This window comes from Podarcis raffonei, chromosome 9, assembly GCF_027172205.1.
Source record: "Podarcis raffonei isolate rPodRaf1 chromosome 9, rPodRaf1.pri, whole genome shotgun sequence".
Classification (NCBI taxonomy): Eukaryota; Metazoa; Chordata; class Lepidosauria; order Squamata; family Lacertidae; genus Podarcis; species Podarcis raffonei.
The window spans coordinates 27234300-27259002 of record NC_070610.1 but is presented as its reverse complement, the minus strand read 5'-3'; the positions used below and the strand labels follow the sequence as shown (position 1 = coordinate 27259002).

The following is a 24703-nucleotide window of genomic DNA, read 5'->3' as shown; positions in this document are numbered from 1 at the left end:
GACATAATGTCTGACCAGACATGATCGCACTGATGTTGTGTCCTCAACAGTTATTTGCCTGGCCATGGGCCCATTAATACCTGCCACATTAGTGTGAATGAGAAGCAGCTTGGGTCATCAGTTCCTGCAGCTTGGTGCACAGGTAAGAAAGCACTCATGTCCTTGGTTTGAGCTGTTTGGTCCCTAACAGGTTCCTCATTTTGCTTCCCCAAAAGTGAATTGTAAATAAATAGGGAGGAATGCTGTCATTCTGATGTCGGGGTGTGTGTGTGTGTGTGTGTGTCAGCATCTATCTCAGCCTCATCAATGGATCATGTGGTCTCCAATTCAAGCTCTGCAACATGAAAAAGCTTTATATGCATCACCTCAGCAATCCTCACAATCTATAAGGGAGGCCAGTGATATTATCCCTGTAGTGTGAGGAAAAAGGCATGTGTAAACTGGAAGGACAGATCCTGAAGCTGAGGCTCCAATACTTTGGCCACCTCGTGAGATGAGAAGACTCCCTGGAAAAGACCCTGATGTTGGGAAAGATGGAGGGCACAAGGAGAAGGGGACGACAGAGGACGAGATGGTTGGATAGTGTTCTCGAAGCTACCAGCATGAGTTTGACCAAACTGCGGGAGGCAGTAGAAGACAGGAGTGCCTGGCATGCTCTGGTCCATGGGGTCACGAAGAGTCGGACACGACTAAATGACTAAACAACAAAGAGCTAGAACTTCCCTGCTTATTTTCTACTACACAGCACCAACCTCTGCCCCAGCAAGATGTTGTTTGTGACCAATAGCAGAGGTATTGTACCCTACTCCTGCAACAGCTAAGGATATGTGATTATGCCTGCAAAGCCTCCTGTATTATCAGTCAATGCACCACAGGCTACAGGCCGAAGGGATGGATGCCAAAAGGCTCAATCATCTTTACTTAAAAAAACAAAGCAAGAGAGGGTGTGCCTGTTTGTCCCATGAAGATAATATTGCTATAGTTATTATGAAGTATTAAAAAATAAGAAACTGGAACATATGCTCTTAAAATGCATGGCTGTTTCACAATACATTGCCAATATAATCTGAAAGCTTCTAATGTCTTGCTTGATTGGGCATGAGTCTGTGTTATTCTACAATCCCTTGGGTAGGGTGGGAAACGGAACCATTTCTTAGGGGGGGAGCCAAACTTTAAATCCAAACGATTTAGATCAAAATTCAGAGAAATTGTGCAACTAGCTTCTCATATCCAGCAAAGCTTTATATCCAGTCAACAACATGTAGATTTTGGAAAGTTCTTAATTTTGGTGGGAGGATACCCCTTTTTCCAACAACATATTCCAAACTGTACAGAAAGGACTGTCAAAAGCAGTTTGCAGGGCCAAATGTGGAAAAGGTAAACGGTGAAAATAGAGTATCATTGTGTTTGCATAAGGTATTCAGTACAGCAAAAAGAACTCTCTGTGTTGTGGCTTGGGATGGAACATGCATGGCTTTAATGCCACTGGTGCTGCCACAACCATAACCCCAGACTTAACAGCATCTCCACCAACCAATCACTATCTATTGATCTAGTTTAGACTCAGTACTGAATTCCGTTTAGTGTTATGTGCACAGACCTCAGGCTTGCCTGTTTCCTCGTCCCTCCTTCTCCAGGACAGCTAATTACATTTTATCATTAGTCCACAAAAAAACCCCTCCAATAAAGTGTGGTCAGTCTTAACTACAGTTTACTGAAACACATTAGTCTCAAACTGTGGTTTGTAAAGTCCACTTGTTCCTCTAAACTCTAGTTAAGATTAAGTGCAGTTTAGGGTTCCAATACAACACTAAACTGTGACTAGCTGAAAGTGGAAGCAAAAGCTTCCAATCCCTTCCTTGCAGCCACGGTGCAAGCCCCAGATTCATGAACAAAACACTACACCACTGTTTAGCATTATGCTTGGCTAGATGGATCTGGTATAAGAAACCTGTGTTCTTGCAAACTGAAATTAGCAAAGATATGCGCCTGTGTTACAGGAGTTACAGAATAAGCTTCAATGATTCTGTGGAAGCCCTTCTTGTACTTAGAAACTATAGCCTATTTTAGGGACAAGCCACTGGTCCATTTAGCTCAATACTGACTACACTGACTGGTAGCGACTCTCCAGAGTACAGACTGGAGTCTGTTCCAACCCCAACCTAGAGATGCCAGAATTAAATCTAGGACATTTTATGTGCAACGGAGCTACATTTCCCTTCACAGTCCTAGAATTTTGTGAGCATCCTGCTAGTATTATACATTCATGCTGAACATTCAAAAACCTTGGCATGCCTCTCTGAACACTGAGCTGTGATGACGTACTCCTTCTTTCTATACTTCCTTTGACATTTCGTGTTAACCTTGCAGTGCTTCTACAAGTTTCGGATTATATCAGGTCCCAATGGGTTTCTTACCATCTCAATGCCATCTAAAACCTCCTCTTTGTTCAGGGATGCCAATTTGGGAAGCTTGAGCCAATACACAATTGGGGCAGCAGTGCCCACATTTGAAGCATTGAATAGTTTTTAAGTGCCCTGGGCTTGGTTCGAAGCATCTTTTAAAGATTAGGCTCCAGACTTCACTGGCCTCCTGGCTCTAGTTGCTCCGAGATGCTGAGAGAAGCCCCAGGCAGATCACTGCAAACAATTGGACACTGTCTTTACACTTCTGCATTTGACGGAGCATGGTGTTAATAGCCTCCCAGAAGTCTGGATTTTGTGACATTTACCTCTGACCTCTGTGACCTTAATACCTCCGACCTTCATCCCCCACTGGCTCTTTTAGGTATCGACATTTCAACGGACAGCACGTCCCAATAGGAATGAGCAGTAAATAACCCGCGTTGTCCAAAGAAAGCACATCAAATCCCGTCGTTAACGCGCCTGCAAAGGGTTGGTTAAAAGTTTAAAGATGTAAATCAGTTGCCAAGTTGCCGGTGAGATGGATGGAGAGGAAATATTGCAAATAAAGGTTTTTAATTAAAAACCAAAAAAAAGAGGAAGAAAAGACAGACAGTGATTCTCCTGACCTGATCAATTCGCAATCTGACCTCTAGCAGCTTGCAAAGAACCTTTTAAAGAACAAAAGTGAATGACAGCATGTGACTATAACCCTGGCACAGCAGGGGCTCCTTGGTTTAGAAGGAAGAAAATTATGTCTCTCTCTTTCTCTGTCTGTCAAGAAACAGTAGATTTCTACTCCAGTCTTAGCCACATGACTTGAATGTGGAAGTCTCACATTAATACCGCACACCACATTTGAACAAATTGTTTCTTGCCTTCATGATGCTGTCTGAAACATTTCCTTGTTTTTTTTATTTTTTATTTTAAATCATGATTCATGGTTTCCCAAATATTGCCCAACGTGGCTTTTTTTCAAACTAAGAACACATGCAAATATCGTCACAGTTCTTCTTGAACTGTAGGCTCACATTGCCAAAGCTGACAGGTCCACAAGTGTCATCTATGAGGGGAGTACCCCTGCCTTGAGTGTAGAAGGTCTCAGGCTCAATCCCTGGTGTCCCCAGAGAAGGCTGGATAAAGCTGATGCCTGAAACCTTGGAGAGCCACTGACAGGTGTAGACAATATTAAGATAGGGTGTGACTACGATGAAGCGACTTCCTAGGTTTCCATGATGGAGGGGCAGGAAGAAGTTAGAGAGGGGATGCTGCAAAGGATGCAGCCGCCATGTTGAGGAGACAGCAGAACGTTTGATTCTCCCATCACCCCACTTTGAGCTGGAGAGTCTCTGTAGCTTTCCTGCTCAGAAAATGAGAGCAATATCGTCTGTGTCAGTTATTCTGAGGCACCATACCTATCTAAATATTTTATATTTTATTTTCTTTATTGGTTTTAGTGACGTCTCACTCACACAAACATTTGGGGATTTTTGCTTCATTGCCTGGGCAGAAAGTAACCACGTATTGTGTGGCATTCAACTAAGCCTTACTCAGAGGAGACCTGTTGAAATCAATGGTCCTGACTCAGGCGTGTTGATAAATCCCAAGGTGGTCTACCCTGAGTCAAAAGCAGCTGCTTACCATCCATTGTTTCTCTCCACAAACTTTTGCCACTGAGCAGGCAATCCAGAAGATGGACAGCTCTTTACAAATATTGCTAATGGAGCAACTCAGGGGCCCCGATCCTTGGTTCTTCTGCACCTGGACCCAGACTTCCTGCCTCTTCACCTGGCTTTTTAAAAACTTTAATTTAAAATAATATGTTGCTTACAGTGTTGCTTTCCCTCTGAAATTTGCTTCAATTTATCTAGAAATAAATTAGTATGTGCAAATGTTATGCAAATATTGGTCACGGGGCTCTGACCTGAATTTTTTAAGGACATAGCAATGCTCCTCATATCTTACTTTTCTTTGAGGAAGCTCAGAGCAGCATACATGGGTAAACCTGGCGGTCTCTTATCCAGGCATTGACCAGACTAGGACACACTTCTGTTTCTCAATGTACCCAAATCAGCTACCCTAAGGCCATTATATACAGTGGTACCTCAGGTTACATACGCTTCAGGTTACATACGCTTCAGGTTACAGACTCCGCTAACCCAGAAATAGTGCTTCAGCTTAAGAACTTTGCTTCAGGATGAGAACAGAAATCGTGCTCCAGCAGCACGGCAGCAGCAGGAGGCCCCATTAGCTAAAGTGGTGCTTCAGGTTAAGAACCATTTCAGGTTAAGTACGGACCTCAGGAACGAATTAAGTACTTAACCCAAGGTACCACTATCTGTTATTCTACTCATGGGTATCCCCCATGGACTAGAAATGCACACATATTCCAAAGCCATCAGCTTTGGATGAGAGTGACTTTCACTCTCGTGTCCTGTATACCACATTGCATCAAGCATCTGATGTGCTGGCAGAATGAATGCAGACATATTTAAAACAAATCCTGCTTGCTTTCTGTAAGTATAGCTGTAACAGCCTGTCAACACAGATGGCTAATCCTCCCAAAATGACCAGCTTTTAGATATATAATGCTCTTAGATCTATCATAGAAAGCACTATTCCATATAATGTCCCAGATGGGGAAACTCTGGAATTTTTTTACCCTGAGAATCTTAGCTTTTTCTTTTGAAAAAAACAACAACAAGCCACTAGCCCTCATGGTGTCCATTTGCAAACAGCTCCAAAATTCAGACTCAATACAAGATTGAGCACAGGCTGAAGTCTTTACACCCATGGATATATCTAGTTTCCTTAGACTATTTATTTTTCTTCTCTTCCTTCTAGCATAGATTGGAATAGTTATATTAGCAAGTGTGTGTCTCCCCAATTCCCCAAAGGCTTCACTTTAAAATATGCTTTAACATTTACTTTCCTGCTTCCGCAAATTAAGTCGCAAACTCTCCCAATTCCAGACACAAAAACAATATAGACTCTACAGTACTTCTCTGCAAATTCGCTTTCAAACTTGCTATTTCATGCAATGACATACTGCTGTTGGATTTTTCTATTTGCCATGGGCCTAGCGCAGTGCTATTTTTCTAGAAAAAGAGCCGGAACTCACAATGAACACCTCCCTCATTCTTTTTGAATGGCAATGGCACCCACCAGAGAGGTGCCTGAACTGAGTTCCTGTGAGTTTCCCCTGAAAAAATAAAAGCCCTGGCCTAACTTATCATCTTTTATCCACCAACTTTTTCTTCAGTATCTGTTTTCTTCAGGTGTCTTCTGGACTCACAGACAGGAGGCATCTCAGAAGATCACCAAACCTTTGACAACTTTTGCCCCACCAAACAAGGCCAGGATTAGTCCATACAAAAGATATGTACTTTCTGGGCACTGCGGTGCTATTAACATGATGGACCTATAAGCACCACCTTATATTAGAAGCCTACAGACCTCTACACATATCTACATGCTTCCAGCTACTATCCAGAACACACCACAAAATCCATGGCCTACATCCAAGCCCAACTGTTTTTCTGGTCCATTCAACAGAGATGCACATCTTATGGGTTTCTCAGACCATAACACCCATCCAGTAAAGTAAAGAAGCAGATTAAGTAGGTCAAATTGGTATCCAGAAATTGCATATTACAGGGCAGAATAGTGACAGAACGCCATTTGTTGTCATGTATAGCTCCAATGTATCATTAAGGATCCACAGCCATTTTTGGACATTTCCTTCGCACTGGCTTTGAGTGGCAGGAAAGCCCTCACTTAAACACCCCTAAAAATAAAACTGCTACTCACCAGCAACAACAGGTCACATAACGGAGACACAAAAACAAGGACCAGGTGCTGCAACAGACAGAAATGCCAAATCTATCCCCATATATCAGAGATAAAGGTAAAGGTAAAGGGACTCCTGACTGTTAGGTCCAGTCATGACCGACTCTGGGGTTGCGGCGTTCATCTCGCTTTATTGGCCGAAGGAGCCGGCATACAGCTTCCGGGTCATGTGGCCAGCATGACTAAGTTGCTTCTGGCGAACCAGAGCAGCGCACGGAAACGCCGTTTACCTTCCCGCCAGAACAGTACCTATTTATCTACTTGCACTTTGATGTGCTTTCAAACTGCTAGGTTGGCAGGAGCAGGGACCGAGCAACGGAAGCTCACCCCATCACGGGGATTCAAACCGCCAACCTTCTGATCAGCAAGTCCTAGACTCTGTGGTTTAACCCACAGCGCCACCTGCGTCTGGCAGGGCTATTTATTCACCTCTCAGGAACTCAGTTCCGGCACCTCTCAGGTGGGCGCCACTGCCATTCTCAGAGAACGAGGGAGGTGTTCATAGTGAGTTCTGGTACCTCTTTTTCTAGAAGAATAGCACTGGGGATAAGGGAATATTTTTCACCCTAATGGCAGCATTTATTGATGTGTCTTCATGGCCAGTGTGGTGTGGCAGTTGGAGTGCTGGACTAGAACTTGGGAGACCAGGGTTCAAGACCTCACGTAGCCATGAAGTTCACTGGAGTAGTCACCACCACCCCCTCACAGGGTTGCTGCGAGGATAACATGGAGAGAAGGGGAATCATGTATGCCACCTTAAGCACCTTGGAGGGAAGGTGGGATATAAACGTAATCATCAGCATCCCCATCTTCCAAGGGGCTGTGGGAAGAGGCTGGTTGGCATTTTCTTGTGAGCGAATGGGAAAAGAGAGAGACTCTCTGCCAATGGGTACTATTTACTTCCCTAGTAACTGGTGCAGATGATGGAGTGACCTTAGGGCCTATGGGTCTGGTAGATATGCTGTCTACACTAATAATAATAATAATAATAATTATTATTATTATTATTATTATTATTATTTATTTATTTATTTATATCCTGCCCATCTGCCTGGGCTTCCCCAGTAACTCTGGGCAGCTTCCAACAAAATATTAAAATACAGTAATGCACCAAACATTAAAAGCTTCCCTAAACAGGTCTGCCTTCAGATGTCTTCTAAAAGTTTGGTAGTTGTTGTTCTCTTTGACATCTGGTGGGAGGGTGTTCCACAGGGCGGGTGCCACTATTGAGAAGGCCCTCTGCCTGGTTCCCTGTAACTTGGCTTCTCGGTGTGAGGGAACCGCCAGAAGGCCCTCAGAGCTGAACCTCTTTAAAGGGCTTATCCACACTTCCATTTGCCCACAGCTTTCCCCCAGGGAAACCTGCAGTTTAGCACTGAATCAGAGCAAATGGCAACCAGGTATTCCAGGGACTACTGCTTGCTCTGATTTATTGCTATAGGCTTTCCAGGAAAAAGTGACAGGGCAAAGGCAAAACTGCTCAGGCCCATGCCTAGAAAGCACAGGAGAAGCAGAAGTGTGGGTTAGCCCCCACTCTAATGCTGTGGTTCCCAACATGGGGCACACACCCCATAGGGGGGCAATTTGATTTTTAAGGGGGCAATTTGGAAGTTTGTTTACACCAAGTAATGGCCTTTTAGAATTCCTCCACATGAATAGGAGTTCACCTTTTTAAAAATAATAATAAGAATTATATGTCACGGGGGTGGGGCATCATGATTTTAGAGGTGCTTAGGTGGGGCACCAAAAGGTTGGGAACCACTGTTCTAATGGTATATCCCAAAGATTCCTGAGAATCCTAGTTTGATAAGCTGCTGCTTCTTCTTCATATTGCTACAGTTCCCAGAATTATCTGGGGTGAGAGATTGACAGTCAAACCATTTTAAGCCACGGGATATGTTGAGCGAAAACAGGAGGAAAAACAGCATTTCTCCCCCCAATCATGCATTATTTCTCATTTGAACAAAACAAAAGCCATCCACATAGTCACATGTGGAAAACAGGAGCTATGAAGCATAACTGATGTGTACAAACCACTCTGAAGTGGTGGAAGTGTGCATGCCTGCCAAATGCTATTTTTGTTCCCCTGGCCTTCCATGGCACAGGACACGCAAAACAGACTCCTTCCATTAAGCAGGAATTCTCACCATTGTCTGCAAAGCTCCCCTGATGCTCAGTGGCACTGCATGGCATCCCAGGGTATAGATTTTTAATTGCTTGTCAGCATGTACCGTATTTTTCGCTCTATAAGATGCACCAGACCACAAGACGCACCTAGTTTTTGGAGGAGGAAAACAAGAAAAAAAATATTCTGAATCTCAGAAGCCAGAACAGCAAGAGGGATTGCTGCGCAGTGAAAGCAGCAATCCCTCTTGCTGTTCTGGCTGCTGTGATAGCTGCGCAGCCTGCATTCACTCCATAAGACGCACACACATTTCCCCTTACTTTTTAGAAGGGAAAAAGTGAGTCTTATAGAGCAAAAAATACGGTATTTACCGAGTGGCGGAAACATCTCAACAACCAATAGCTGGAGAAACTTGGATGAAAATAAGTTTGCATTAATTGCAAACGAAAAGACCCCCAAGAGACTTTCAGTGTATTTCAAGGAGTTATTTGATGCAGCAGCCATCAAATAACTGACCTGGATATTGAAGATAAATTGCAAAGGATGAAATTTGATGACAGAGAAGCAGGGAGTGAAACATAAATGTGTATCTGGTCTGAATTAGGGTTCATTATTATTTTTTACCAGTAAGTAATTTAGGGTAGCTGCCTTCTATAAGCTTTTTCCCCATGTTTAGGTCATGTATCTCCATGTTATGACTTCTTACCGATATCATAGTGTATAGTGAGTGACCAGCATGTTGATTCAATCACTGACAAACCACATCGTCCAGCTGGAAGAAGGGAGTAAATCCTTGTTTCGCTTCCTCCTAGCAGGGTGGATAAGTGGAAACCCCATGAGAATTAGGGGGAGCTTTGTGCTTGTAAAGTAATGGTAGGTCAAAACCCTTGCAAGGGTTAATGAGGACATCCTGCTTCAAGAACTGTCTGTCTAACAGTAGCAAAAAATGTTTGGAAGTCCCCTTGTTGGCATTATATCTGAAGAATGGTTAAGTATCTAAAGCTGTATCACTATTCCCCAAGCTGGTGCCCTCCAGACATTGCTGGAGGGTACCAGCTTGCAGTAAACTGAAATATGCATTAATCTGGTTTATGGGTGTACGTAGCTGTCAGTTTCAGTTTCTCTCTGTTTCTCATTTATTCCTTTGCTACATTTTTTGCATCAAGTTCGTGATTTTAAAAAAGTCCTAGTGAAAATTTATCAGCGTTTTAGTGCACACTTCCCCTAGACGCATTTTTGTATCCAGTCTTGCCAAATATTTTGCAAACAATTTTTGCATTTTGTCTCTAACATATGCATTCCTATACACTTCTTTTGGTTGAAGAACCTCATTGCAAAATTTGGAAACGTGTGAACCTCGAAGGATAGCTGTGTTTAGTTTGCATCCTGGAAGTTGAATGCACCAGATTTGTATTAAATTGAAAGCCCAGCCAAATTTCTCCCCCTTCTGTAATCTAGTCTGCTACTGGCATGCAGCTAATGAGACTTTACATCTACTCTCCATCTGAAAGTTCTCTGTTCTACTACAGTTGCCAAATTCAAAAGCTGTGCACATGCAATGTGAAATGTAGCAACCATTACTGTCCACTCTTATCATCTTCATGTCTTGGATGGCTACAACAAGAATGTCCTGGAATTTAATCTCTTCTGGGAGAAGGAAATTTGGAAGGAAAAAAGGCTCATTGGTGATGGTGGCAAAACAACACTTATGACCCAAGCAATGTTCCAAATCATGAGATTAAGCAATTGTCCAAAAAGTACACACTGCATATTTAGCGAGGAAGAACAGCATACAAAAACAAAGGACAAACATTCATGTAATAAAGAATGTTCGAGCAGATTCTGGCTTTCAAAGCACACACACACACACACACACACACACACACACACTTCTAGGAGAGCCTCCCAGGTGTTAAAAAGTAGAATTAAGACACTAGTTTTACGTGAACATGACATGGCCAGAACATATAGTCACGTCCCTTCAATCCCCAGCTGCTGGGAACAGCTGCGCTTCCAAAGGGAATGAGGGATGTACAAAAATATCAACAAGTTTCATACGTGTACAAATAGTCAAAATTCAGATGCAAAACCCTTTCTAATCCAAGGTTGGCCCAACCAAACAACTCAAGAGGTCAGCTGGAGTTGCTGCACTTTAAAGCAGAGTGAGCCTGCGACCCTCCGGATATTATTGGACTACAACTCCCATCATTCCTCACTATTGGCAATGCTGACTGTGGCTGATGGGGTTTGGAATCCAACATCATGCAGGGCTGCATGTTCCCCACACCTGATTCCCTAATCTCAATATAGAGGAAATGGTAATGATTAAAGAGGTCTTCAGTGTTTGAGGTCTAAGGTTTACAGGTTCATATAAAACTATATAATACATTTTTCATTTATGGCATTGTAATTATGCTCCATTTGTAAAGTTTCCTGTTTAACCTCAAACCACACCAACAAGATGTCAACAAATTTGTCTTCTCCTGTGTTTTGGATCAGTTGTCAAAATAATTTGCACATTAGCCAGCTTATTCTAAGCACAGTCCAAGAAAAATCAGAGGCCAGCTTAATGTTTTCCTTGTGTAGCTATATCAAGGGTAATACAAGATTAAATTTGGATCCCGGAAGAAGATAAATGAATATTGCATTCCTTGACCATTACACAAGGTCTCTCAAGTCCAATGCAATGGGAGGGCCAAAAATGTATGCAAGTACATGAAAAATACACACACAAAGGCATGTGCATCCCATATTTTCCTTCTGCCGACTCCTTCCGTTGGAGTTCGGCTTTGCCAAAGGAAGGGGATCTTGCAGAATGAAGAGAAGAGATAGTAGACCTGTAAATTCAACCCTTTGCATTTCTCAAAATAAGAATTTAATATTCAAGGCTGAATCTTGAGCAAGGATGATATATGGTTCTCCCCCCCCCCAGCAAATTATATATATATATTATCCTGATTTGAGAGCAGATGTGTAGTGTAGTGTTTGAAGATAATGAACAAACTGATTCACTTCCTAACTCACTTCCTAAATAGTTGGAATGGCAGAATTCAGTCCACTGCCATATGCATTAATCTGGTTGTCCTTGGATATATGGACATATAGTTAAACTTTAATGACTTAATGGGGAGTCAACATTGTTAGGGTACTTCCCAATGAGCTAGAATCAGGAACTTTGGGAATGGGTACTCCAAAGTAAGCTGGTAACTTGGGGTTGGGGACCTGAAAAGTGGATATTTACTACTCTCTGCCTAAACAGGGGGCCATTTTTTTGTCCTGCCTGCAACAACAACATAACACCCCCCTTGGGGAAGAGTGAATAAGGGCAATAGTTGTCAGAAAAGTCTCAATATGTCAACTGGAAATGATCCATAACATTTTCTGCTAGGAAATCACGATGTTTTAGTATAGTCTGTTTCTGGGTAGAAACCAACGCTTTGAACTTCATTTGCTGTAAGTGGGGCAGCCTGCTAGGACTACCTGCATCTAGTTTCACTGAACACCACTGGCATCTGTTACCGGATCCCTTTTCTCTAATATAAGGGTTTTTTTTTTCTTTATTGGAGAGGGATGGGTTTCAGCTGGTAGGGTGCAAAAAGAATCAAAGAGGCCTGCTGGCAACAATTGGAGAAGGAGTGGTCCCATGGCTGAGCATGCCAATATCATTATTTGGTGCATCTTATGCCAGCAAAGCATGTTAGACCACACTTGGGATGTAAGAACTCTACTGCCTTTTCAGACAGACTGTGCTGTGGGCCTGAAGGATGGTGAAGTGAGTATCTAGGCTTGTTGAATGCAAGATTCACTGGGCAACAATGAATGATGGGAAAATGTAGGTCAGAAGCTATTAACTAAGGTTTGATTTCCCCTTGTCAGTTTTGTTCTTTTAGATCTATCTTATCCTGCAAACTAATGGCCTCATTTTTCATCATCCCCATCTATAAAATTGCATTCAAAACTAATTTATTTGCTGCATTTCAGTTCAGCTGTCAAAATGCCTTTACGTATACTTTGTTATCTAATTGATGTGCCCTCCACTGTACTTAAATCTATGAATACATAAAGCTACTACGTTCTAATCTCCTTTGTGCATCTGATGAATCAGTCTGTTGAGCATGAAAGTTTATGAACTAAGAAATAAGTTACGTCCAAACTTCCAGTTATAGAGAAATACTTTAGGGCTGGCAATCACCATCTCCCCATTGAATCTTCTAAGTGGTGCATGGTTGAAAAGACATGTAGCAAGACATCACCAGTTTGCATTTCCCCGTCCGCTTCAAGCGGGAAGCAGTGAAATGGTGTCTGGAAGTAGAAATTTCAACTACATGTTACCAGAGAGTTGAAAAATGATGCATGGCTCAGCAGCACCCATGCATCTCCCTGTAATGAATTGAATGGAAGTAAGTTGCGTTGGGACTTACATCTAAATAAACATGTTAACAAGCTATAAACCACTTAACTGAGACTTGATGGTACAAATTAACAGAGCAGTTTGACTGAACACCTATTAGTGGAAACAATCTTTCATTGTATAAAGTGCCAGAGGTCTTGAACCAGATGTTCAGACTCCGCTCACTATGCCAGAAAGGGGCAATCACTGGTGCCTTAAGCTAGCTATCCACTGCTGCCAATATGGGCCAGGAGGAGGTACTGCAGCTCATTCAGAAGTTTGCCATGGGGCTCAAGGGGCCTTATAGCTGGTCCATATAGCCAAATCCAAAGCAAGTCCTGCCGAGTTCATGTTACTCCCCAAAGTATGTGAGTGCAGGAACACAGACTTAGGTGCAGAATGGGGAACACCACTCTATATGTGAGCAGTTTCTTTATGCATAGAGTGCCCAGTTGTTGCTGTAGAGGTGCAGCCACAAACAAGGAGTCAAGCTGACTGGCTATATTGCTGGTGAGCAATGTGGGACTATGCTTGCATACCTGGCTGCTGTGTAGATAGCCCTGCTCACTCCTGGACAAATGTCCCATCTATCCAATGGAAGGCCATCCTTGGGGGTGAGAAGCAAAGAGGAACAAGCGCAGCAGGCACCCTAACAGTATGGAATAAAAGTGAGCTGCTTCTGTACATTGGAGGCCTAGCTCACCCTGCCCTAATCTGTTACAATTAACCTAGTTTGGCCTAGCTTTGGCGGCCTGACAGAGACAATCATGGCTCTCACAGCCTTTATCTGATAGCTCTGACAACACTGTTCTGTTCTGGCAATATGAAAAGCAATTCCCTCCACCCATTTATTCATGATGGACAAGAAGAAGATTCTCAGCTCAGCCCCTGCAGTTGCCTGTAGGTCTGTCCTTGTAACACCAAAGCACACCCGGCGGATTTTAATTTTTTATTATATTTTTATTAAGCACCCTTGACCTTTGTGATGAATCTGCCTCCAAGCTTCAAGGAGTAGAGCAGCTGGTGAGTGTTTAGTGACCTTCTCCGTCAGCCATTCTATCTTTTGGGGCTTCAAATTGATTTTCTGTGTCTTGGCATGCAGCTGAGTATTCAAAGTGTCCCCTGCGGGCTGAGAGCACACACAGAGAAGAGGCATAAACCGCATGGAGCCGTAGCAACACCGCGGCCAGCAGTTTCTGAGAGAGGGCTGAACGAGTGGATCTCAGAGAGCCCTGCACCACCATCCTCAGCACAAGAGGAAAGATGCCTTTCTAGGTGCGGTTTCTGTCATCACCAGTCAGCCATACAGCATCCTTTTCATCAGCATCATCCCACAGTATTATCTACACTAGTGGCCAAAACTGTGGAAACCTTTTGGGAAAAGTGTATTTCCAAGGTTTGATGGTTCATACCACCACTTATTTTTGTAGTACAGTGGTACCTCGGGTTAAGTACTTAATTCGTTCCGGAGGTCTGTACTTAACCTGAAACTGTTCTTAACCTGAGGTACCACTTTAGCTAATGGGGCCTCCCGCTGCCGCTGTGCTGCTGGAGCACAATTTCTGTTCTCATCCTGAAGCAAAGTTCTTAACCCGAGGTACTATTTCTGGGTTAGCGGAGTCTGTAACCTGAAGTGTATGTAACCTGAAGGGTATGTAACCCAAGGTACCACTGTAGTGCCATAAAATTATATATCAATGGAAAGATAATTTAATGAAGAATGCAGTGCAACAAAGTTAATTCAATTCTCTGTATTCTATCAAAAGTTATAGCCAAATAACAGAAAAAGGTTGAGATGCAATAGCTTTCCTTCATTTGAATGTAGCCAATGAGCATGAGTATTCAGAGTGTTCCCTTCAGACAGTGACCTCCAGATAGTTTAAACAAGATTTATCCTCCTGGAAGCTCACAGCCACCTAGGATACCTCCTTTAGGCTGTGAGAAGGTGAGTTTACACAGGGAAGTGGAGATTTGAATCTAGATCTCCCCGCTCTGAATCAGCTTTCTATCCAATGCAGCACACACTGCAACCAGATTGGTTGTCCCCCTTTCCATTTTGGCATGCAAGACAGCTTCCTTCATGCAACATACGCATAAAACTCAACCCCAATGGAGGAATTCCTTATTTATTCGGCGGGACTGTAATGACAGTATTACCTTTTGCCTTGCTCTGCTTTAACTTCAGCAGCTAGCTTGATTCTGATGGTTTGTTACAGAAACCCTGTCCCTAACTGACTTTGCCTGATGTTACTGTTTCTGAAAACTGTCACAAAGCAGCCAAGAGCAAATACTACATGCAACATGACATCAACTGCAGCCAAATGCTGCCCCTGAAATATAGAAGTGCTTTCCATGAGCACCAGAGGGTAAAATATGTTAGTGCTTCCATTTAAATTGCATTAGTTGCACTATCCATCCTTTTATATGGCAGAAGACAGCAGCAGAGATTTGTCAGAGCATATTGCGGGGGACGGGAAAGCAATAGAAGATAAACCCTCATATATCTCAAATGTTCCTAGCAGAGCCTGTATCAGGGATTGCAAAGTTGCTGGCCCTTATGATAATAAGGGTTTTTGTCTGCCCCGGGGCCTCAGAGTACACTGCTATGAGAATGAGAAGAAGGACTTGGTAGGATGTCCAACTTGCAGATCTCTTTACCCATAAAGCTCACAGGGTTACCTTGAGTCAATTACTGTCTCACAGCCTAAGACAGCCCTAGCTCAGTCATAGAGCACGTGCCTTGCATGCAAAATATCCCAGATTCAATCCCTGGTAAGGCTGGGAAATCTCTTTCCTGAAACCCACACAAGCTTCTACAAGTCAGTGTAGTAGGCAAAACCAGCCTAGATGGTCTGGCTCGATATGAGGCAGCTTCCTGTCACAGATAGGACGAAGAAGGCTCAGATAATTCCCTTTAAATGTACAGTGGTACCTCGGGTTACATATGCTTCAGGTTACAGACTCCGCTAACCCAGAAATAGTGCTTCAGGTTAAGAACTTTGCTTCAGGATGAGAACAGAAATCGTGCAGCAGCGGCGCAGTGGTGGCAGGAGGCCCCATTATCTAAAGTCGTACCTCAGGTTAAGAACAGTTTCAGGTTAAGAACAGACCTCCGGAACAAATTAAGTACTTAACCTGACGTACCACTGTACAGTGCAACAAAATGATGGCAGAAGTCATCTTCAGCTTGAAAGAGGGTTCCCTGGGATTGAGTCTTGACATGCATTTCAAAGACACAAATGTGGATTACCTACCCAAAGCACCAATGAAGGTGGTAACTAAATATGTGCTGTCTCTCATGTGCATCCCAAGACGCATCTGGACAGACAAGACTTGAGGCCAACACCTTTAAAAAATAATGCCCGTTAACCATCGTCTGTAGCAACTTCCAACACTACCACCGTTCAAGCTGCATAGAATCAGCTGTGCTGTAATGTCCTCATTTGCCTGTCTCATGAGGTCAAGGCTGCAGAAGCAAGCAAGCAAAAGCAAGAAACCTGGAGCAAAAGCACGCAATGCAGTTCTTGCACGGAGTACAAGGGTGGGGAGGGGGACAAAGCCGCACACACGCCCTCAGCCCATTTACCTTGCAAACCACAGGGATTCACTGATCTGTGTGGCAGCTGAAAGACAATCCCTGTGTACATCAGGAAACCTAACGACCGGCTTGGCATGCTTCTGAACACAGAGGGAGGAGCTTGTTTGATCATCTGAATTATGGGGTCTTTTGGGTGACTGCAATTTCCAGAAGGAGAATTTCCTTCTCTTGTGGCAAGTGGACTGGCTAAAAGTTTTCAGAACTGTTTCTATTTGTATACGTTTGAGGCTACAACTGGAGGCACACCTACTTGTGAACAAGCCCCATGGTGACTTCTGTGTAAAAGTGCATAGGTCATAGTATTCAATTGGCCATTATACCCTTTACTGGTTAAAATGTCTTATGCCATCTATTTGCAGATGTTTTTTTAAAGAAAGTCCTCCCAGCACCACTGAGGAACACTCTTGACTGGAGTCCAGGCATGCACTGGTTTGGAGCAGTAGTGCAACCAGGGTATTTTTTTCCAGGCAGAACCCAGTTCTGGGACCTCTCAGGTGGGCACCACTGCCATTATAAGAGTCATGGTGAGTTCCGGCACCTCTTTTTCTAGAAAAATAGCACTGAGTGCAACTGATAACTGGAGTGACCCAGCCTCTTACTGTTTCCCATGCGAAACCTTCTGATAATGACCTTGAACCAGAATCATCTGCCAAAGGGACTTTATCACCTCAGAGCCCTTTGGATATAGAGACTGTGAAGGAAATGACCAAAAACATCTCTGAGAAGTTACCAGACTCCCAACATGGAAGAAGTTGCTCAGTCTTTTCAGGTGAGGAGTCTGAGGGCTCATTCACACTTCTGCTTGTACTGTGCCTGCTCCTTTCCCAGGGAAAGTTTGTTCTGCTTTATTACTAAAGAGCAGATGTCAAATTGGAGAAAACCCATATTGCTGTTTGCTCTGACTGAGCGCTAAAAAGCAGTTTTCCCTGGGGGAAAGCAACGAAACAAGAGGCAGTGTGAATCTGCCCAGTACACCATCCAAGGCTGTTTGCTTTGCTAGGCGAAGGCAGAATGCACAGTGTAAGTCAACCAGACGCAGCTTCTTCAAATTCCCTGACCCTTCACTCAGTCATCAAGTCCAGAAGGATACTTTTGATCTGGGCATCTGGGCAGATCATAGTCTCTGGGAACTGTCCAAGGTCCTGCACAGCTTTGATCCACTTGCTTGGCCCTGTTTCCTGCTGATGAACAACTTTGCTCAAGTTCAATTCTTTGCTGGAGTGCAGCCAGGCCAGAACAGGATAACAACAAAATACAACAACAACAAGCAATCTATTGGTTACTTGAGAGAGAGAGATAATTTATTGTCATTGTCCATATATACACAGTATACACAACAACGAAAATCAAACACCCACCCAAAGACCGGGTTCACATACACATTTGCACGTATCTCCAACATTCTCATCCTATTCAGACATAATCTATAAAACATAACATAATCCAGAATATAACATAACCTATTTAAAGGCATAACATAACCTAAAACCTATCTCATTCCTTCCTACTTCCTGCTTGCTATTTCTTGCAACTGGCCCTAAGATCATTATTTAGTGCAATCAGAGCTCTTGGATAGAAACTATTCAGAAGGCGTGTGGTTCGTGTTTTCATTGTCCTATATCTTCTGCCCGAAGGCAACAGTTCAAAGAAGTTGTGAGCAGGATGGGTGGGATCTCTCAGGATATTGTGTGACTTCTTCAAAGTGCGAGACGTGAAGATCTCATCCAGGGTTGGTAGTTGGAGCCCAATAACATTCTGGGCAATTTTAATTATTCTCTGTAAAGCTTTTTTATCCGTTTCAGAGCTGCTCCCATACCACGATAATACACTATAGGTTAAGACACTCTCAATGGTACTGTGATAATAGGACAGAAGTAGGTGCTGAGATAGATTCAGTCCCCTGAGCATTCTCAGGAAATACAACCTCCCCTGCACCTTCCTCACAACCATATTAATATTTGCAGTCCATGAGAGGTCCTCAGAGATATAAATGCCCAGGTATTTAAAACTACCAACCCTCTCCACCTCCTCGCCATTTATGTGCAATGGTAAAAATACACTTTTCTTTCTCCTAAAGTCAATTATGAGTTCTTTGGTTTTTTTGGTGTTAAGCATAAGATTGTTTTCTTTACACCATTGAATTAACCCCTGTACTTCTTTCCTATAAGCAGTCTCATTGTTCTCACTAATGAGCCCCACCACCGTTGTATCATCCGCAAATTTGATGATTGTGTTGGACTTATACAGTGGGGTGCAATCAAATGTGTACAGGGAATAGAGAAAGGGACTTAGCACACATCCCTGAGGGGCTCCTGTGCTTAACACTAGAGTAGAAGAATAGTGAGGTCCCATTCTCACTGTCTGCGGCCTATCAGTCAGGAAATTCCTTACCCACAGACAGATCTTCTGATGTATACCCAAGTTGGTCATTTTAAGAAATAACCTGTCTGGCAGAATTGTATTGAAGGCAGAACTGTAGTCCACAAACAACAGCCTTGCGTAGGTTCCCTGTCGTTCTAGATGACTCAGTACAGTATGGACAGCGATGGAAATAGCATCATCAGTAGATCTGTTTCTTCTGTATGCAAACTGGAACGGGTCTAGAGTGGATGGAAGACCAGCCTTAATATGATCTAGCACCAATCTCTCAAAACATTTCATAACGACAGATGTTAGAGCTATTGGTCTATAGTCATTGAGAGATACCACCACTGACTGCTTGGGGACTGGCACTATAATCGATGTCTTCAGGCAGGTAGGGACAGAACCCTGCAACAGGGATAGGTTAAAAATGTCCGTAAATACCCCAGCTAATTCTGCAGCGCAGTCCCTAATAACCCGTCCCGTGATTCCATCCGGTCCAGCTGCCTTCCTAATGTTAATGCTCCGAAAGGCACGTTGTACGTCAGAGGTCTGTAATAAAAATGGTTGTCTATCAGTAATAGTTTCTGATGATGTGCTGGTAGCCAATGCTGTAGTGACGGTAGTTCCAGTTCCCACCTCAAAGCGACTAAAAAATTGATTCAGTTGATCAGCCAGGTGCGCACTGCTACTGGCCAGTTCGTTTTTAATATTTTGCCCTGTAATTTGTCGCAGGCCTTGCCATACTCGACGAGGGTCGGAGCTTTCAAAATGTTTTTCAATCCTCCGGCAGTACATAGCTTTGGCGTTCCTAATGCCCTTTTTCAATTTGGCTCTGGCTTCTCTATACTGTTGCACATCACCAGAGTGAAAAGCAGCATTTCTTGCCTTTAGCAAGAGGAGCTTATGTGTGATCTAAGAGTGGCAACCCAGCACCCTCTGCAAGGGACCCGGAAAGCCACCAATGCACCACACAAGACAGATGTATTGGGGGCAGCAACAGGTGCTGGACTGACAATATATTTCTGCAAATCTGTGATATTAGTGTTGACTAATATTTGGAATTCTTGTTGAGTAGCGCTGCAGGCAGGATTTAATTTTAGCTGCTGCTCACCAGGCTGAGCAGAAAAGCATGCCTTTGTTGCCAAGGCACAGTTCTAGTATATGTGGAATCATAATAAAGAAGAGACAGGAGGCCTATTAAGAGCAGAGTTCATGTTTCACATACTGAATGTCCTAGGTTCAATCCCTGGCATGTCCTGTTTCAAGAATTATCCCTTGGAGAGACACTACCAGCTTCAAGGCAGAGAGCCTCTAACTTGCTTCAGTCTTTTCCACATATCTAAGGTTGTGAATCATAGTTTGCATGCCCCTCCATAGTACAACAAAGATAAAAAAGACACACTATGAGATGCCTTGCTCATTCACCAAACAGAGAAATCAAACCCAGCCGTACACAGCATTCTAGATTAGCATAGTACATCCTTGTTGCATTGAAACCTAGACACACACACACAAAATGTAAGTGTCCAATTCTAGCCTTGTTGCACCGACTTCTTTACAACAGGAGCAATATTTGCTGGTTTCATACCCTAATTTTGCTGCTGTGACCCAGTTCACATGCAGTTCTGTGCTGTGGTTGATTTGCTCCCTCCCCTCCCCTCCCCCCAGCAGAGTGAACCACTAAACAGATTTGGTTGTTGCTGATAACTGGCGAGGCGCATCCAACAGCAAACCATTTGGGTAAAGAGCATGTCAACAAGAATAGCAATCAAAGTGCAGTTAAGGGTTTTGTAGGTTAGAGGGCAAAATAAATTCAAGTTGAGTAGCTACTGTACATAGTAGCCCTCTGTGAGTGACAGGAATGGAACAGAATTCCCTAGGAAACAACTCCGGGGAGGAGTTTTCTCTGTGTATGCTCTGATTAATCTCATCTGTTTGTTTTCCTGGAAACTGGATGTCCCAGATGCCATTGTCCCTATTATGAAAGTTTATCTGGTCTGGTTTGATCCTGATCCTCTACAATTTGCTTCCACTAACAATTATTTTCCTAATGATCTTTTTAAACCGTTAAGCTACATATATCATACCAATTTCTTTTTTTGTGGGGGGTGGAGGGGACTGTGTGACCTGTAGTGAAATTCAGAATGCTCCTTGCAAAGGTCCCTGAAATATTAATAGTTGCCTTTTACACTGTTTTCTCAAAATGCTAGCAGCAATAACCCAGGCAAATTACTATTTCTAGACATACATGTGCTCACGCTTGCACTCAGCCACTGCATGTTACAGCAATTATTGAAATGCCCCCCTTGAAACCATATCATCATCATTTTATGCATTTTAAAGGGAAATTATGCATGCACTATATGAATTTTCCTAACGTGTCACACCGTACTTCACTAAATCCATTTCACTTTGGAACATATTTTACAGATTAGGCATTGCTACCCAAAAACCTCAATAAGGATAATCAGCATTCAGAAGGCAATTCATCATGACATTTACAAGCTAACTCAACAAGCATCGTTTATGAGCTACGCTGCCATATATATCGATATATCTATATGGAAAATAGCATTTATATTCTCTCTCTCTCTCTCTCTCTCTCTCTCTCTCTCTCTCACACACACACACACACACACACACACACACACAATGATGATCCTTTAAGTATATTCCAAATAAAGCAGAGTTAAAGAAAATTAACATCCTGACTGTGGACAGAAATGGGGCACATTTTCACATCCCTACAGAAATTATGCATTGTGAAAAGGTTCTCAGCAAGTGAGAGAGTGTGTAGGCTAGCTACCAGTTCATCTACACAGTGTTCTGCACATCTGCCTGAATCTAGTCCAGGGGAAAAGACTCTCAATCCCAAAAAGCAACTCAGCAAATGGAAGTAGGGAAGGAAAACAATGCTCGTCTCAGTTTTTCCCAGCACTTTAAAAACAGAAAGTGCCAAAAAAAGGGGGGAATTCTTGTTCCAAGCCTCTCAGATTAGGTATGTGACTGTTAAGCAGGCTTATTCATTTATTACACATACATATGTACACACACAGGTACGAAGGAGAAGTAACAAAGGGACATCTTTTTCCCATTCCTTTTAAAAAGACAACACAGAGACACAACACAGAGACACCACCACAACATCACAACTGTGAGTACTCACAGCTCTGAGTACAGGAAGTGAAGATTCCCCACATTGTCTATGTAGTTTGCAGGACTTAGCCATGGCAGAACCAACAACAGCAGAGCCTTCATTTTCCAAGCGCAAGATTTAAAAGTGCTGCCCCTTTCTCTCTCTCTCTCTGTCTCTGCCTCTTGATTTCTCTGTGATGGGACACAGAACTTCAAGCTTTTTTTATGCCAGCCAATTCCAGCCTCCCCCCCTTCGTTTTTTTAAACAAGCCTTTCAATTTCAACACAATCGAGAGCACATTATGAACTAATGCAAATCCCTTAAATGAAGCTATGCTGGAAAAAAAATCATTGACCTGTAAGAGGATTACTTGATCTGATTCTCAGATGGAGGTTAGATGTGAGGGTTTAAGGGAGAGCAGAGCATGGTTGGTGCGAGGCGAGGCAGTGACTTATTGCTGCAAAAAAAGCAGGCTGATGCACAGGGAAAAGACCTGCCTCCTGCACTCTTCAGAGTGGTTCCTCAGAAGCAGCTGGTACATTTACATCACTGGTCGGAGAGGCAGATGGGTTATGAGCTCGGCTGCATAACAAAAAAGAGGGCAGGAAGGAACCTGAACGTGGCAAAATGGGAAGCCACACAGGCAGGTCAGAAGCAGGAGACGTGTACTGCAAACATGGACTGTCCTTTCAATGCTCCATCATGACGCTGTCTGATGTGATTCAGCCAGATGGAGGGAGCGGGAAGCTATAAAACAGGAAGGCTTCTGATTATCCAATCCAGATTTGATTTTGGCAAACTGTGCAGGCAGGGGAGCAAGTATTGCAAGTGGATTTAAAATGAAAACAAATGCAATTAGGTTCACACCCTTTCCAACACTTGGACTTCGTATCCCATTAAATAAGCAGGCTGCTTCGTTAACGACAACATCTTGATGGGCAGCGCTCAAGTGCACAGCATGTAATCAAGTGAGGCGTTCTGCTCATCACTCTGGGGTAGGTAAAAGGAAAACATACTGGCAGCCATGGATTTCCCTTCCACATCCTTCTTTCTGAGATACAGTGGTACCTTGGTTGTCGAACTTAATCCATTCCGGGAGTCTGTTTGACTCCTGGAACCATTCGAAAACCAAGGCGCAGCTTCCGATTGGCTGCAGGAGCTTCCTGTACTCAATCGGAAGCCACGCTGGAGGTACGGCTTCCAAAAAATGTTTGCAAACCGGAACACAGAGCCGATTTGTTTGGGAGCCAAGCCGTTCAACAACCAAGGTACCACAGTATGTGGCTTGTTCATAAAATGTTGCCTCCAAAACATCTCCGTGTGGATCTCCAGCCCTGAACAGTCTATTATTCATCCTACTTGCAAAATTCAGCTTCTATTACTACATAGCATAGGTCCTGGGAGATCTTGCCAATAATAGCTTCTTATAGTCCTTACTGACCAGTATACTGAGGTATCTCAAGAGAAGGCCAAATGCAGGTTTTCCTGGAATGCTCCTAGACTCTGCCCAGGAAGCCAGTCATACAGATTACCCCAGCTAGCTGACATCATTATACAAGTCAACCATGTAGAATAGTTGGGGTGAGAAGAGTGCAGGTAATTAAAACATCCCAAGAAATGTTTAATGGCATTTGCTAAGGCTAAACTGGTCCCAGTATGGGCCAGCACTTAGACTGGAAACCTATGTAAATGGTGGGGCAAGATATAATTTATTTCTGGGTGATGATTACTGCAATGTTTATTTTTTAGCTGCTCTTCAACCCAGGATCTTGGAGCAGGTTACATATTAAAACCATAAAGACAGTGGAATAATATGCTATAAAAAACCCATTACCAACCACAGCAGAGCACATCAACCCAAATGAAACCTGAATTGCAGGTGAGTGTCACCCCCACAAAAGCCCCGACAATCTCACTGTCAAAGTTGAATTCAAGAAAAACCCAAGAGAGCATAGCTAGTACCACATTGCAATAAAACAACAGGTTTTGGCTTGCAAGGGGTTGGGTCAAATGCCTCAGGAAAGGAAAGAAAAGAGGACTATTTAGACCAGGCCACCTGCTTTCTTGGGTCTACTTTCTGAGAGAGGGCAGAGAAAATTGCATTAGCTACTGAACCAGTTTCACTATGTTACCTGAGGTCAAGTGGTGTCCCTGAAGGTATTTGAGGAAGCCAAAAGGTGGATTCAAGCCCAAGGCAGACAACAAAGGACTACTACAAAAATAGAACTTGGCCCATTTCAAATTCCTTTGAAGTGCAAAATAAATCTTAAATTTAGCCCGACAGCAATTCAGTCAACTAGGTGGGTAAGGGATCATTTTAAATTTAATGAAGCACAAGGGAGGCAAGCTCAGACAGGTAGAAATGAAGTACAAATAAAGAAACTTGCCCAAGACTACATATTTTCTGAGAATGAAAACAAAGACAGATTTTTCCTCCCTTCGACTCTGGTCCAATCTAGCCAACTAGAGACCACTGCCTCCATGTGAAAACCTCCAAAATCCGCAGCTGGGCAATATCTTTATCTCGGCCAACCAAAATGTCACAAAATAATGGGCTTCAGAGTATTGATTAGGAATACTAGTTTATAATATCATATGTTACAGCAAAAGAGAAGGCCTTGGGTTTCCACAGCTGGCTGTATCTTTCCTACAATTGTTAAAGGCAATTCACACTGGAAAGTACACAGTAAATACAGCCCTCATAACAGGTGGATCAGAATGATCCCATGTTGTAAATCACTGTGCCTCAGCTCCACAGCAGAGATGTTCATCACAACCAGATAGTCCTGATCCACCCAGTGAGTAAAATATTACAGCAGAGAAGGGATTCATACACCCT

The 24703-nt window shown here is 43.2% G+C and overlaps 1 protein-coding gene across 5 annotated transcripts in view; it reads right to left on the bottom strand.

The window, feature by feature from the left end:
• The window catches only part of LNX1 (ligand of numb-protein X 1), a 126634-nt gene that overhangs the window by 44557 nt on the left and 57374 nt on the right, over positions 1-24703 (bottom strand). Inside the window, exon 1 of one of the 5 annotated variants that reach the window (XM_053404420.1) lies at positions 21895-22520. The exons of 3 other annotated variants lie outside the window; for them this stretch is intronic. In XM_053404420.1, the coding sequence (XP_053260395.1) occupies positions 21895-21986 (92 nt within the window). In that variant the 5' untranslated portion in view covers positions 21987-22520. Of the gene's footprint in view, positions 1-21894; positions 22521-24703 lie in introns of those variants that run through there. One more of the 5 variants, XM_053404421.1, reaches the window with a different exon arrangement.